Source organism: Mobula birostris, chromosome 11 (genome assembly GCF_030028105.1).
Source record: "Mobula birostris isolate sMobBir1 chromosome 11, sMobBir1.hap1, whole genome shotgun sequence".
NCBI classification, from domain to species: domain Eukaryota; kingdom Metazoa; phylum Chordata; class Chondrichthyes; order Myliobatiformes; family Myliobatidae; genus Mobula; species Mobula birostris.
In genome coordinates, this window is record NC_092380.1 from 22449035 (window position 1) to 22461284 (window position 12250).

Consider the following 12250-nt stretch of genomic DNA (forward strand, 5'->3'; position numbering starts at 1 on the left):
GGTTATGGTCTATGTAGTAGAGAAGGGTTTTAGATTGATCGTGGAGTAGGTTTAAAAAGTCAGAACACCATCATGGGTAGAAGGACCCATGCTGTACTGTTCAATGTCCTTATTGAGGTGTATAAAAGCACAGGGAAAATAGACTGGGTCAATGCACACAGTCTTTTCCCCAGGATGATCAGCCATGATCACAGTGAATGGTGGTGCTGGCTCAAAGGGTTGAATGGCCTACTCCTGCACCTATTGTCTATTGAATTGACTCAAGAACTAGAAGCACCTTTTTAAGAAATTTAATGGGAATGTAGAACGAGCTGCCAAAGGATGTGGTTGAGGCAGGTACGTTAACTACATTTAAAAGGCACTTGGCATTTTAAAGGGATATAAGCCAGATACAAGCAATTGGGACTGGCTCAGATAGGAGTCTTGGTCAGCATGGACCAGTTGGGCTGAAGGGCCTTTTTCCATACTGTATAACTCCATGAATAAATCTGTAAAAACCCAAAATGAGAGCCCTTCCCCTCTGGGTTGGAGTTTGAACTCCAGTTAAACTTCACACAGCCAGCACCTGACGTCAGGTTTGAACCCAAGAGCCTGGAGTTGTGAGGCAGCAGCTTGTGTGTAGTGACACTGTGCTGCCCAGGAATGTTGACCGATTTTTTCCACTGCCGACACCCAATTCTGCCATGACCAGAACACTCTGGCTGCAGTGCAGATCATCCACACAAGGCCAACACGTGACTGAACAGCCCCTCTCAATCCCATCACAAGAGCTGCAGCAGGTACCACCTTTCCACTCTGTCCTGTCTGGATGTTACATGTTCATTCCTTTTATCAGTGCTGGGTCTGAATCCTGGAATACCCAACCCAACTGTACTAGGAGAACCTTCGCAGACAACAGCAGTTCAAGAAGATGGTGGAAAAATATCGGTCAACATTCCTGGGCAGCACAGTGTCACTACACACAAGCTGCTGCCTCCAACTCCAGGGTCTTGGGTTCAAACCTGACTTCAGGTGCTGGCTATGTGAAGTTTAACTGGAGTTCAAACCCCAACCCAGAGGGGAAGGGCTCTCATTTTGGGTTTTTACAGATTCATTGACCAAGTCAATGACTATAGTTAAAGCAGAGGTTGATAGGTTCTCGATTAGTAAGAGCATCAAAGGTTATCGATAGGAAGTAGGAGAATGGCGTTGCGAGGGATAATAAGTCAGCCATGATTGAATGGTGGACAAAACTCAATAGGTCGAATGGCCCAAATCTTTCCTATGTCTTATGGTATCAAGGGCCTGAATCTAGGAATGTTTCCCATATCTCACCAATTTTTATCGAAGCACCATAGAAAGCATTCTATCCGCATGCATCAGGGCTTAGTCCGGCAACTGCCCTGCCCAAAACTGCAAGAAACTGTGGAGAGTTGTGGACACAGCTCAGCACGTACCAGAGACCTGTCTCTACTCTCATACAATAGGGTGGACTCTTGGCTTTTCAGTCTATCTCATTATGATCTTGCATTTCATATCGTTTACCTGCACTGCACTTTTTCGGTAGCTTCTACACTTTATTCTGTGAGCACGAGGAAGTCTGCAGATGCTGGAATTTCAAGCAACAAACATAAAAATTGCTGGTGAACCCAGCAGGCCAGGCAGCATCTATAGCAAGAGGTACAGTCGACGTTTCAGGATGAAGGGTCTCGGCCCGAAATGTCAACTGTACCTCTTCCTATAGATGCTGCCTGGTCTGTTGCGTTCACCAGCAACTTTTACGTGTGACACTTTATTCTGCATTGTTATTGTTTTACCTTATTCTGGCTCCATATACACTGATTTGACCTGTGTGAGCAATATGCAAGACAAGCTTTGTACACCAATACCAATAAGACAATAACAAGAGTGCGGAATGCCGGCTGGTGGTGTAGTAGCATTTGCTCTGGACTTCAAGGTCCAGGGTTCGAATCCGGTCGGCTCCTTGCACGCTTTCCATTTGTGCTGGATTGAGTGTCGAGCTAGCAACTTGGCCTCGTAAAAGACAGACAAATGCTAAAGAAATGGCAAAGTTGCCACTTGATGTGCCACAAGGTGCAGAGAGGATCAACAAAGAATGCAGTTTAAAGTGTCACAGCTAGACAGCACCTTATTGTCTACTTGCCCTTCATTTTGCACCTTAATGTTTACCTGCACTTTCAATGTAACTGTAACACTTAATTCTGCATTCTGTTGTTGTCTTGTCTTGTGCTCCCTCAAAACACTGTTGTAATGACATAATCTCTCTGGATGGCATACAAAACAAAGCTTTTCACTGTTCCTCAGCACATTTGACAAAAGTAAACTGGTTTTCCAATATCTGCGTCCATTAGAATCAGAATCAGGTATATCATCACTGGTATAATGTGACGAACTTTGTTGTTTTGTGGCAGCCGTACACTGCAATGCATTAAAAAATAGTAAATTACCAGAAGAAATATATACGTATACAGTATCATCTGTTCATTATGTACAATGTTGCATGATGTAGGCGATCAGAGTCTTTCTGTGACCATGATTCTTCTTGGCAAAACTTTTCTACAAAAGTGGTTTGCCATTGCTGCCTTCTGGCAGTGCCTTTACAAGATGGGTGACCCCAGCTATTATCAATACCCTTCAGAGACTGTTTGCCTGGTGTTAGTGGTCGGATAACCAGGACTGTGATGTGCACCAACCGCTCAAACAACCATCCACCGCCTGCTCCTGTGGCTTCACGGGACCCTGGCCTGTGGGGGGCTAAGTAGGTGCCCCACCTTCCCCAAAGGTGACCTGCAGGCTACCAGAGGGAAGGAGCGCCCCGCCACCCAAATGGTAATGTATAGTATATAAAATTTATATTAAGTAAATAGAGCAAAATAAAATTAGAAGCTGGTCATTTCCAGAAAAGGGATTAAGTGTAGAATTTACGGTCAGGCTAACTATTGATTAGTTTCTTTTCTTTCCCAGTTTTCACCTTGGTCTGTATTTACACAATGCAGTGCCACACGTGATGGAAGATGTCCTTCTCGGCTGTGAATGGCTTGGACGCTGGCCACGGTAGGCTCATCTATAAGTTCCGAGAGCATAGAAAGAGGGTATTCAGCCCACTGGGTCTGTGGCAGCTCTTTGAGAGAACTCTTCCATTAATCCCTCATTATTTTTCCTTCCTCTTTGAAAGTTACAGGGGAATTTTTTACATCTGCATTTCAGAAGGTGAAGTTGTGTTTTTTTTTTACAGAGAGTGGTGAGTGCTTTGAACATGCTGCCAGGGATGGTGGTAGTTGCAGATACATTAGGGACGTTTAAGGGACTCTTGGGCACTTGGATGAAAGAAAAATGGAGGGTTATATGAGAGATTATTAAAGTTACAGGGGAATGATTTGCATCTGCTTTTCAGAAGGTTAAATTCTAGAATTGCACAGCACAGAACAGGCCGCTTGTGCTAATCATGATGCCTCTCTATGCTCTCATAGAGCCATACAGTATGGAAGCAGGCCATTCGGTCCGACTTGTTCATGCCAGCCATTCAGCCCAATTTGTTCGTACCAACCATTGGGCACCCTTCCATGCTAACTGCATCGGCCAGCATTTGATCCATAGCAAGCCATGCGTAAGAGGTTCAAGGGTTCATTCAGATACTTCAGTACCGTCAGTGACCCAGCCCTGACCACTCTCCCAGGCAGTGCATTTCAGGTACTCCCCACCCGCTGGCTGAAGAAGGTGACCTTCAGATTCCCTCTGAACCTCTTTCCTTTTGCCATGACCTATGTTGTCCAATTTTATCTACCTCTGAGAGGGGGGAGAATTTCTTGTAAGCTGCCTATTTATCACTGCTGGTAATTTTAAATACCTCACATGTTTATTTAGAGACACAGTGCAGTAACAGGCCCTTACAGCCCAACGATGGCTGTGCGGCCCAGTTACACCCATGTGACTAATTAAACTGTTTGCCCGTAGATCTTTGGAATGTGAGACGCCCGGAGGAAACCCACGGAGGAGGTGCAAACTCCTCACAGACAGCAGCGGGAATTGAACCCAGGTTGCGGCGCTGTAGTGGCGTCCCGCTAACCGCGATGCTGCTGTGCTCCCCCTCTCTTGTAAAGGGAGACCCCGCTAGCTGTCCTCCAGTCATCTGGGACCTCATTCGTGTCCAGCAAAGGCTTAGAAATCTTAGCTAGAGCCCCAGCAAATTCCTCCCTTGTCTCCTGCAGTTACCTGGGAGAAATCTCATCCAGTGCTGGAGGTTTATCTACCATTAAGCCCAATAAGACATTGATTATGCCCCAGTTTATTTTTGAAAGTTTCACTGAATTTTTTGACTACCGAGTCTTTCTTTTGCAAATACTGATGAGTGATCGCTGCACTACTTCCTTTCAAGTCAAGTATCACGTTCTCCAAAGGGTTGTCTATTGGTGGGAGCTCTGGTGGTTGCACAGGCCGGTCCAGGATCCACATAATCCGGGATGTTAGGGTGCATTCCCTTCACAGAGAACCCCTGTGTGTGTCACTTTGTTTAGCCTGGGGAGGCTGATGCATGGGCGGCCACCGCATGGTCCTCGACAGATCGGTGTCAGGGTCCGGTGGTAGGGCGTGCAAGATGATTGGGGATCCTTCGTATGAAAAGTATTTAGTTAGAATGTCAACTACGCCTTCTGGCTCATGTACAGCTTTCCCCTGTTGCCCCTATGTGTTCTAATACTCCCTGGTTATTCTTTTGCCCTCATACTTGTGAAACACTTCAGGATTATCTTAATTCTCTGCTTGTCATTTTTAATGACCCATTAGCCTCCTGAATTTCCGTTTTAAGTGCCTCCCAGGGGGTTTTATGCTCTTGATGTGCCTCTGGCATCATTAGTTCCCTATACTTGTAATGTGCTTCCTTTTTCCTCTTTATTCAAACCTCCACGTCCAATCCATGGTTTCCTGTAATTGTTGCCCCAGGACTTTATCCTCATCAGAACATGTCAACCCTGAACTCTTGTTACTTCTGTCAATGTTTCCCATGGTGCAGACATGAGTCATAGAGCATTACGGCATAGAAGCCGGCCCTTTGACCTATCTAGTCTGTGTTGAACTGTCAATATGTCTCGTCCCATCAACCTGCACTTGAACCATATCCCTCCCATCTACAAATGTACATACCTATCCCAACTTCTCTTAATTGTTGCAATGGAACCTGCATCCATCAGTTCTGCTGGCAGCTCGTTCCACATTCTCACCATCCTCTGAGTGAAGAAGCTCCCCTTTCGCTCTTAACCTACGACCTCTAGTTTTCATCTCACCCAAACTCAGTGGAAAAATCCTTCTTTCCTTTATCCAATCTATACCCCTCATAATTTTGTAAACCTCTACAAAATATCCCCTTATTCTCCTTCGTTCAGTGAATAAAGTGCTAACGTAGTCAACCTTTCCCTATAACTCAGGTCTTTAAGTCCCGGTAACATCTTTGTAAATTTTCTCAATCTTATGTAGGTAGGTGACCAGAATGACATACAAAATTCCAAATTTGGCCTTCCCAATGTCTTATACAACTCCAAGATAACATTACCATCTTCTGTACTCAATGCTTGGATTTATGAAGGCCAATGTCCCAAAACCTCTCCTTACAACCCTGTCTACCTATGATGCCACTTTCAAGAAATTATAGATCTGCATTCCCAGATCCCTCTGTTCTACCACACTCCACAGAAGAAGACTTACTAAAAAGTAGATGCTGCCAATCTCCCTTTGCCAGTTCCTCCCTTAATAAAATTGGCCTTGCCCCAATTTAAGAGCTTAAATACTTGTCCATGCTTGTCCTGTTTCACGATGACCACTTAGGCATCATGTTATGAGGTATGATCACTTTCTCCAAAATGCTCCCCTATTGGCACTTCCTCACTTGATTAGCTACACTTCATGATAAAAAGTCCAGTAATGCTCCCTTCCTTGATGATCTGTTTACGTACTGTAACAAAAAGCTCTCCTCGATACATTAAAATATATTGCACTGCACTACCACAAAACAACGGATTTCATGAGATACGTCAGTGATAATAAACCTGATTTTAGATTTTACTCTCAGCCATACAGTTGTCAGTCTTCATTGACATTGATTTTATTTTCCATTCATCCCATCTCATGTCCTCTTCAGAAGATGACAAAGAGGCGACGGAGTCTATGCCGGAGGAGAGTATAGACTGCGCACAGTATGAGGTGAAGCAGGAGTATGAGACGGAGGAGGTTCGTGACCCAGCCACCAACGACTACAATGGTTCATTCTCCTCTGAATCTGAGTGCCTAGTTTATATCGGTGGTACGTACTATATTTTAAAATAAATTGATATTTCAAATTTTTTTTTGAAAAATTTCATTTTTGACAAAACTGTGAGTGGGCATGCTCATTAAATCCAAAATAATTTAATAACTATAACAGAATCAACGGAAGGCCACTTGGGTGTTCAATCAGAGTGCAATAGACTGCAAACAGTGCAAACACAAGAAGAAAGAGATAGTAATAATAATAAATCAAAGTCAAAGTCTGTCCGGAGCCTTGTGGCCTATCAGGCCGGTGCTTGTGCCGGTTTCTGTAGCGTGAAGCGACTGAGAATACGAGATTTCCCCCCCCCTGCATAGGAAGCCGGTCTAACGCGAGGTTAACCCCCAGCATTTGCCGGTACCCATTCTCAGCTGGGTGGTCTAGAGCAGTTTGTGGTTAAGTGCTTTGCTCAAAAGCCACAACACGCTGCCTTGGCCGAGACTCGAACCCACGACCTTCAGATGGTGAGCCCAACGCCCTAACCACTTGGCCACGTGCCACACAATAATAATAAATAAATAAGCAATAAATATCGCGAACATGAGATGAAGAGTCCTTGAAAGGTTGTGGGAAAATTTCAATAATGGGGGGGGGGGGGGGTCAAGTGAAGTTATCCCCTTTGGTTCAAAGGCCTGGTGGTTGAGGGGTAATAACTGTCCCTGAACCTGGTGGTGTGAATCCTGAGGCTCCTGTGCCTTTTTATTCAAGGCAGCAGCAAGAAGAGAGCATGTCCTTTGCGGTGGGGCTCCCTGATGATGGATGCTGCTTTCCTGGTACATATCTTGTAGATGTGCTCAATGGTGGGGAGGGCTTTACCCATGATGGACCGGGCTGTATCCACTACTGTTTGTAGAATTTTTCATTCAAGGGCTTTGGTGTTTCCATATCAGACTATGATGCAGCCAGTCAATGTATGCTCCACTATACATCTATACAAGTTTGCCAATGTAATGCTGAATCTTCACAAGCTCCTAAGGAAGTGGAAGTGCTGCTGTACTTTCTTCATAATTGCTCTTACACGCTGGGCCTAGAACAGGTCGTCTGAAATAATAACACCAGCGAATTTAAAGTTGCTGACCCTCTCCACCTCAGATCCCCTGGTGATGACTGGTTCACGGACCTCTGGTTTCCTCCTCCTGAAGTCAATAATCAGCTCTTGGTCTTGCTGACATTGTGTAAGAGGGGGTTGTTGCGACACCACTCAGCCAGATTTTCAGTCTGATTTGTCACCACCTTTGACTTGGTCTACAACAGTGATGTCATCAGCAAACTTGAAAATGGCGTTGGGGCTGTGCTTTGGCACGCAGTCATAAATCTATCGTGAGTAGAGCAGGTGGCTGAGCACACAACCTTGTGATACACCTGTGCTGATGGAAATTGTGGAGGAGGTGTTGTTACCAACCCAAACTGCCTTGGGTCTGCAGGTGAGGAAATTGAGGATCCAATTACACAAGGATGTACTGAGGCCAACCAAGGTCTTGGAGTTTATTGATTAGTTTTGAGGGGATGATGGTATTGAATGCTGAGCTATTCATTAATTGGACAGGAAATTTGCTGGAATACTCATCGTTTGCCATCCATCAAGTCAAGTTTATTGCCACGTACAGTGAGGTACAGGTACAACCTTGCAGCTTCAAGACAATGAGCCATCTTCTTGAACCACTTGGTCTTCTGCTCAAGGTGCTTACACAACAGGATTAAAGTCAGGGAGTCATAAAGCAGAGAAGGAAACTCGTTCCTGCCAACCAGGATGCCCATCTAAGCTAGTCCCATTTTACTTGTATCCCTCCAATCCTTTTCTATCCATGTTCCAACTGCTCCTTAAATGATACTACTGCAGCTGCCTCAACCACTTCCTCTGGCAGCTTGTTCCATATACTCACTACCCTCTGAGTGAAAATGTTGTCCCTCAGCTCCCTTTCAAAACTCCCCCCCCTCCCCCCCCCCACATTAAGCCGATGGCCCCTAGCTGTTGCTTCTCTTTTCCTGGGAAAGAGACTGTGTGCAATCTCCATATCTAAGCTCCAGAATTGAGATCAAAGTGACGATAAGGGGGTGCATTTCTGACTCAGTCCAGTTTAATCAAGAAAAGGGTTAAACACTGATTGGTATTTCATTAGGACAGGATTGTTTGCATCAGCTTGTGCTTGAACTTTAAGGGTTAAAGATTGGCTTTATTTGTCACATGTACATCAAAACATACAGTGTAATACGTCATTTGCGTCAGCGACCAACACAGTCCAAGGATGGGCTGGGGGCAGCCTACAAGAGTCGCCATATTTCTAGCACCAACATAACATGGCAACAAGTTAATAACCCTAATCCTTACATCTTTTTGAATGTGGGAGGAAACCAGAGCACCTGGAGGAAACCAGAGTGGTCACAAGGGAAAAGTATCAACTGCTTACAGACAGTGGTGGGAATTGGACCCATATCGCCAACACTGAAAAACATTATGCTAGCCACTATGCTACAGTGCAGCATTGTTTTTTTTGTGTGTGTGCCTGCAGCCCTCACGTGCTTGGCAGCTGTTTAACTGTCAGTGTTCATGCCTTTCAGGGGATGAGCCCATGGTAAAGCGCAAGAAGGGCCCGGCCCCAAAGATGCTAGGCAACGAGGTCTGCAGCGTCTGTGGGGACAAGGCGTCGGGATTCCACTACAACGTGCTGAGCTGCGAGGGCTGCAAGGGCTTCTTCCGCCGCAGCGTCATCAAGAACGCGCAGTACACCTGCAAAAGCAGCGGCAAGTGTGAGATGGACATGTACATGCGCAGGAAATGCCAGGAGTGCCGACTGCGGAAATGCCGGGAGGCCGGAATGAGGGAACACTGTAAGCAGGCTTCAGGCGATTTGCCTAATTCTGATCTTTGGGCGGGGTGGGGGAGGCGGGTATAATCCGTTGGAAGGCAAATGCAATGTTAACATTCATTTCCCAGAGGACTAGAATATAAAAGCAAGGATGTAATGTTGATGCTTTCTCAGGCATTGGTCAGACCACACTTGGAGTATTGTGAGCAGTTTTGGACCCCATATCAGAGAAAGGATGCACTGGCATTGGAGAGGGTCCAGAGGAGGTTCACGAGAATGATCTCAGGAATGAGAGGGGATTTCATTGAAACCAGTCAAATATTGAAAGACCTAAATAGAGTGGACATGGAAAGTATGTTTCCAATAGTGGGAAAGTCCAGGATCAGAGGACACAGCCTCAGAATAGAAGGATGTCTCTTCAGAGCAGAGCTGAGGAAGAATTCCTTTTGCTAGTCGGCGATGAATCTGTGGAATTCATTTTCACAGACGGCTAGGGAAGCCAAGTCATTGAGTGTATTTAAAGTGGAGGTTGACAAGTTCTTCATTAGTCAGGTCATCAAAAGTTCTGGAGAGAAGGCAGGAGAATGGGGTTGAGAGGGATAATAAATCAGCCTTGATTGAATGGCCCTCTAAGAGGCCACAACCTTGTTGTTGGGTTTGGAGGCTTGCGTTCCTCAATGACCTGGAGAGTTATGTTGGCTGGAGTCGGGGCCTTGTGCTTTGGCTCTTGGTAGGGTCACCCATGCCAATCAGGTCAAAGGGCAGAGGCCAGACTAGAGTGGTCCACCAGTCCTCCAGGTTTGAGGGTTCAGCTCAGGCTAATGACCCTGACTGGTCAAAAAGCAATTGTTATGGAAACAGCCAAGAAGAATCCTTCTATACAGACAGAGGTGGAGGACCTTCGTTGCTGCCTTAAACGCCAACAGTGCAACATCGTATGATCGAACGGCAGAACAGACTCAAGGGACCAAATGGCCTAATTCTGTGTCAAGATCTTATGGTGTGTACAAACTAGTACAGGAAGCAGGCAGAGAGTCTGGAGAAACTCAGAAGAGTTTTACCAAAGTGCTGCCTGGATTCTGAACAATACAGAGGGGTTGGGCAAGCTTAAATTGTTTTCTCTGGAGTGTTTGAGTCTCAGGGGAGACCTGATAGAAGTTTATAAAATTATGAGAGGTGGTGATAGAGTGGACAGATGGAATCTTTTTCCCATGGTAGAAATGTCAAATACTAGAGGGCATGAATTAGAGGTGAGGGGGGGATGGTTTAAGAGATGTGTGTGGTGTTAGTTTTGTTTTACACAGGGTGGTGGGTGTCTGGAACAGTGATGGAAGCAGATATGATACTGATGTTAGACACTTGAGTGTTTGGGGAGTGGAAGGATATGAACCATGTAAAGGCAGAAAAGATTTAATTTAGGACATAGAACATTACAGTGCAGTACAGCCCTTCAGCCTATGATGTTGTGCTGACCTTTAAACCTACTCTATGATCAATCTAACCCTTCCCTCCTACATAACAGTCCTTTTTCCTATCACCTATGTGCCTATTGGAATTGTGATCCATTCCGAATCATGCTTAGCATGGATAAGATGGGCCGAAGGGCCTGCTCCTGCACTGTATTGTTCCACGTTGTTACTCCCATTGAACACCAACACGATCTGATCTCTCCCCATCATGTGCCAAAATGGTGTCTTCACGTTTATCCACACAACGGTCCACCTGTCACATCTGTGCCTGCTTAGGCAGAGCGTGGCCTCGTGTGATCCGACTCCCCCAGAGTCTCTGATCGTGCTTGTCACTGCCCGCAGGCGTCCTGTCGGAAGAGCAGATCCGCAGCAAGAAACAGAAGAAGCGGGAGGAGGACCTGGCGCAGGCGGTGCTGGCGGCAGCAGAGGACTCGCCCGTGAGCGTGGACGTGGTACGGCTGACACCGGAGCAGGAGGCGATGATTCAGCAGCTGGTGGCCGCCCAGCAGCAGTGTAACAAGCGGTCATTCAGTGACCAGCCCAAAGTCACGGTGAGTATGGAGTAGATTAAAGTCACACGTACATCGGAACATGCAGTGAAATGCTGCCCGGCCTGCTGACTTGCTCCATCATCTTGTTGTCGCTTGAGGGTGCTTCAGTGTGAATGCGGGATCTGGGCTGGTTGGTTGGTGCATTGTTGGACATTTACTGGCCTCCGGTTGGGTTGCATGAGAGAGAGATGATTATTTTTATTTATCACATGTACTTTGAAACATACAATGTACTTTGAAGCATCAGTGACAAACACCGTTTGAGTTTGTCCTGGGTGAAGCCCACAAGTATCATTATGCTTCTGGTACCAATGTAGCATGCCCTAATTTACTAACCCAAACTCACTCGTCTTTGGGATGAGGGGGGAATCCCACGTGGTCACGGGGGGAGCTTGCAAGCTCCTTACAGACAGTGGCAGGAATCAGACCCCGACTGGTGATTGCTGCTACTATAAAGCAATATGTTAATTGCTACGCTGCCGTCCTGACCTAACGCTTGGTGACGGAGACGTTCGTGTAAAGAATGCTTGTGCTGCTTAATCAGAATCAGTTTTGATATCACTGGCATGTGTCGCGAAATTTGTTGTTATTTGGCAGCCGTACATTGCAATAGATAATACAAACGGTAAATTACAGTTAGAAACAAAGAAAAAGTAGTGAGGTAGTGTTCATGGGTTCATTGTCCATTCAGAGATCTAACGACAGAAGCTGTTCCTGAACCACTGAGTGTGTGCCTTCAGGCTCCTGTATCTCCTCCCTATGTCGGCAATGAGATGAGGGTATGTCCTGGGTGATGGGGTAGTCAGTGATGGATGCCACCTTTTTGAGGCATTGCTCCTTGAAGATCTGAAGATTCTTGTGTATTTAAGAACTTGAATTATTTCATGAAGCATTTATGGCACAGATGGGGGCTGTTTGATCCATCGTGTCTCTGCTAGGCAAAAAGCAGCCATCCAGCCCAACTCCATCTTCCAAGACTTGATCCATGAGCCTTACGTCTGCTTAGCCCCCGATCAGGGTCACCTGAAGCCATGGGAGCAGGTGGTGGATGGTCGTATGTGAAGCTGGTGCATATCACAAGTCCTGGTTATGTGACCACTGACAATAGGCAGGCAATCTCTGAAGAGT

At 45.9% G+C, this 12250-nt stretch overlaps 1 protein-coding gene across 2 annotated transcripts in view; it reads left to right on the top strand.

The window, feature by feature from the left end:
- Nucleotides 1–12250, top strand: part of LOC140204928 (oxysterols receptor LXR-beta-like) — an 84361-nt gene that overhangs the window by 20899 nt on the left and 51212 nt on the right. For both annotated transcript variants that reach the window (XM_072271906.1, XM_072271907.1), the window contains 4 exons: nucleotides 2965–3054; nucleotides 6131–6292; nucleotides 8855–9124; nucleotides 10914–11122. In XM_072271906.1, the coding sequence (XP_072128007.1) occupies nucleotides 3015–3054; nucleotides 6131–6292; nucleotides 8855–9124; nucleotides 10914–11122 (681 nt within the window). In that variant the 5' untranslated portion in view covers nucleotides 2965–3014. The remainder of the gene's footprint in view (nucleotides 1–2964; nucleotides 3055–6130; nucleotides 6293–8854; nucleotides 9125–10913; nucleotides 11123–12250) is intronic.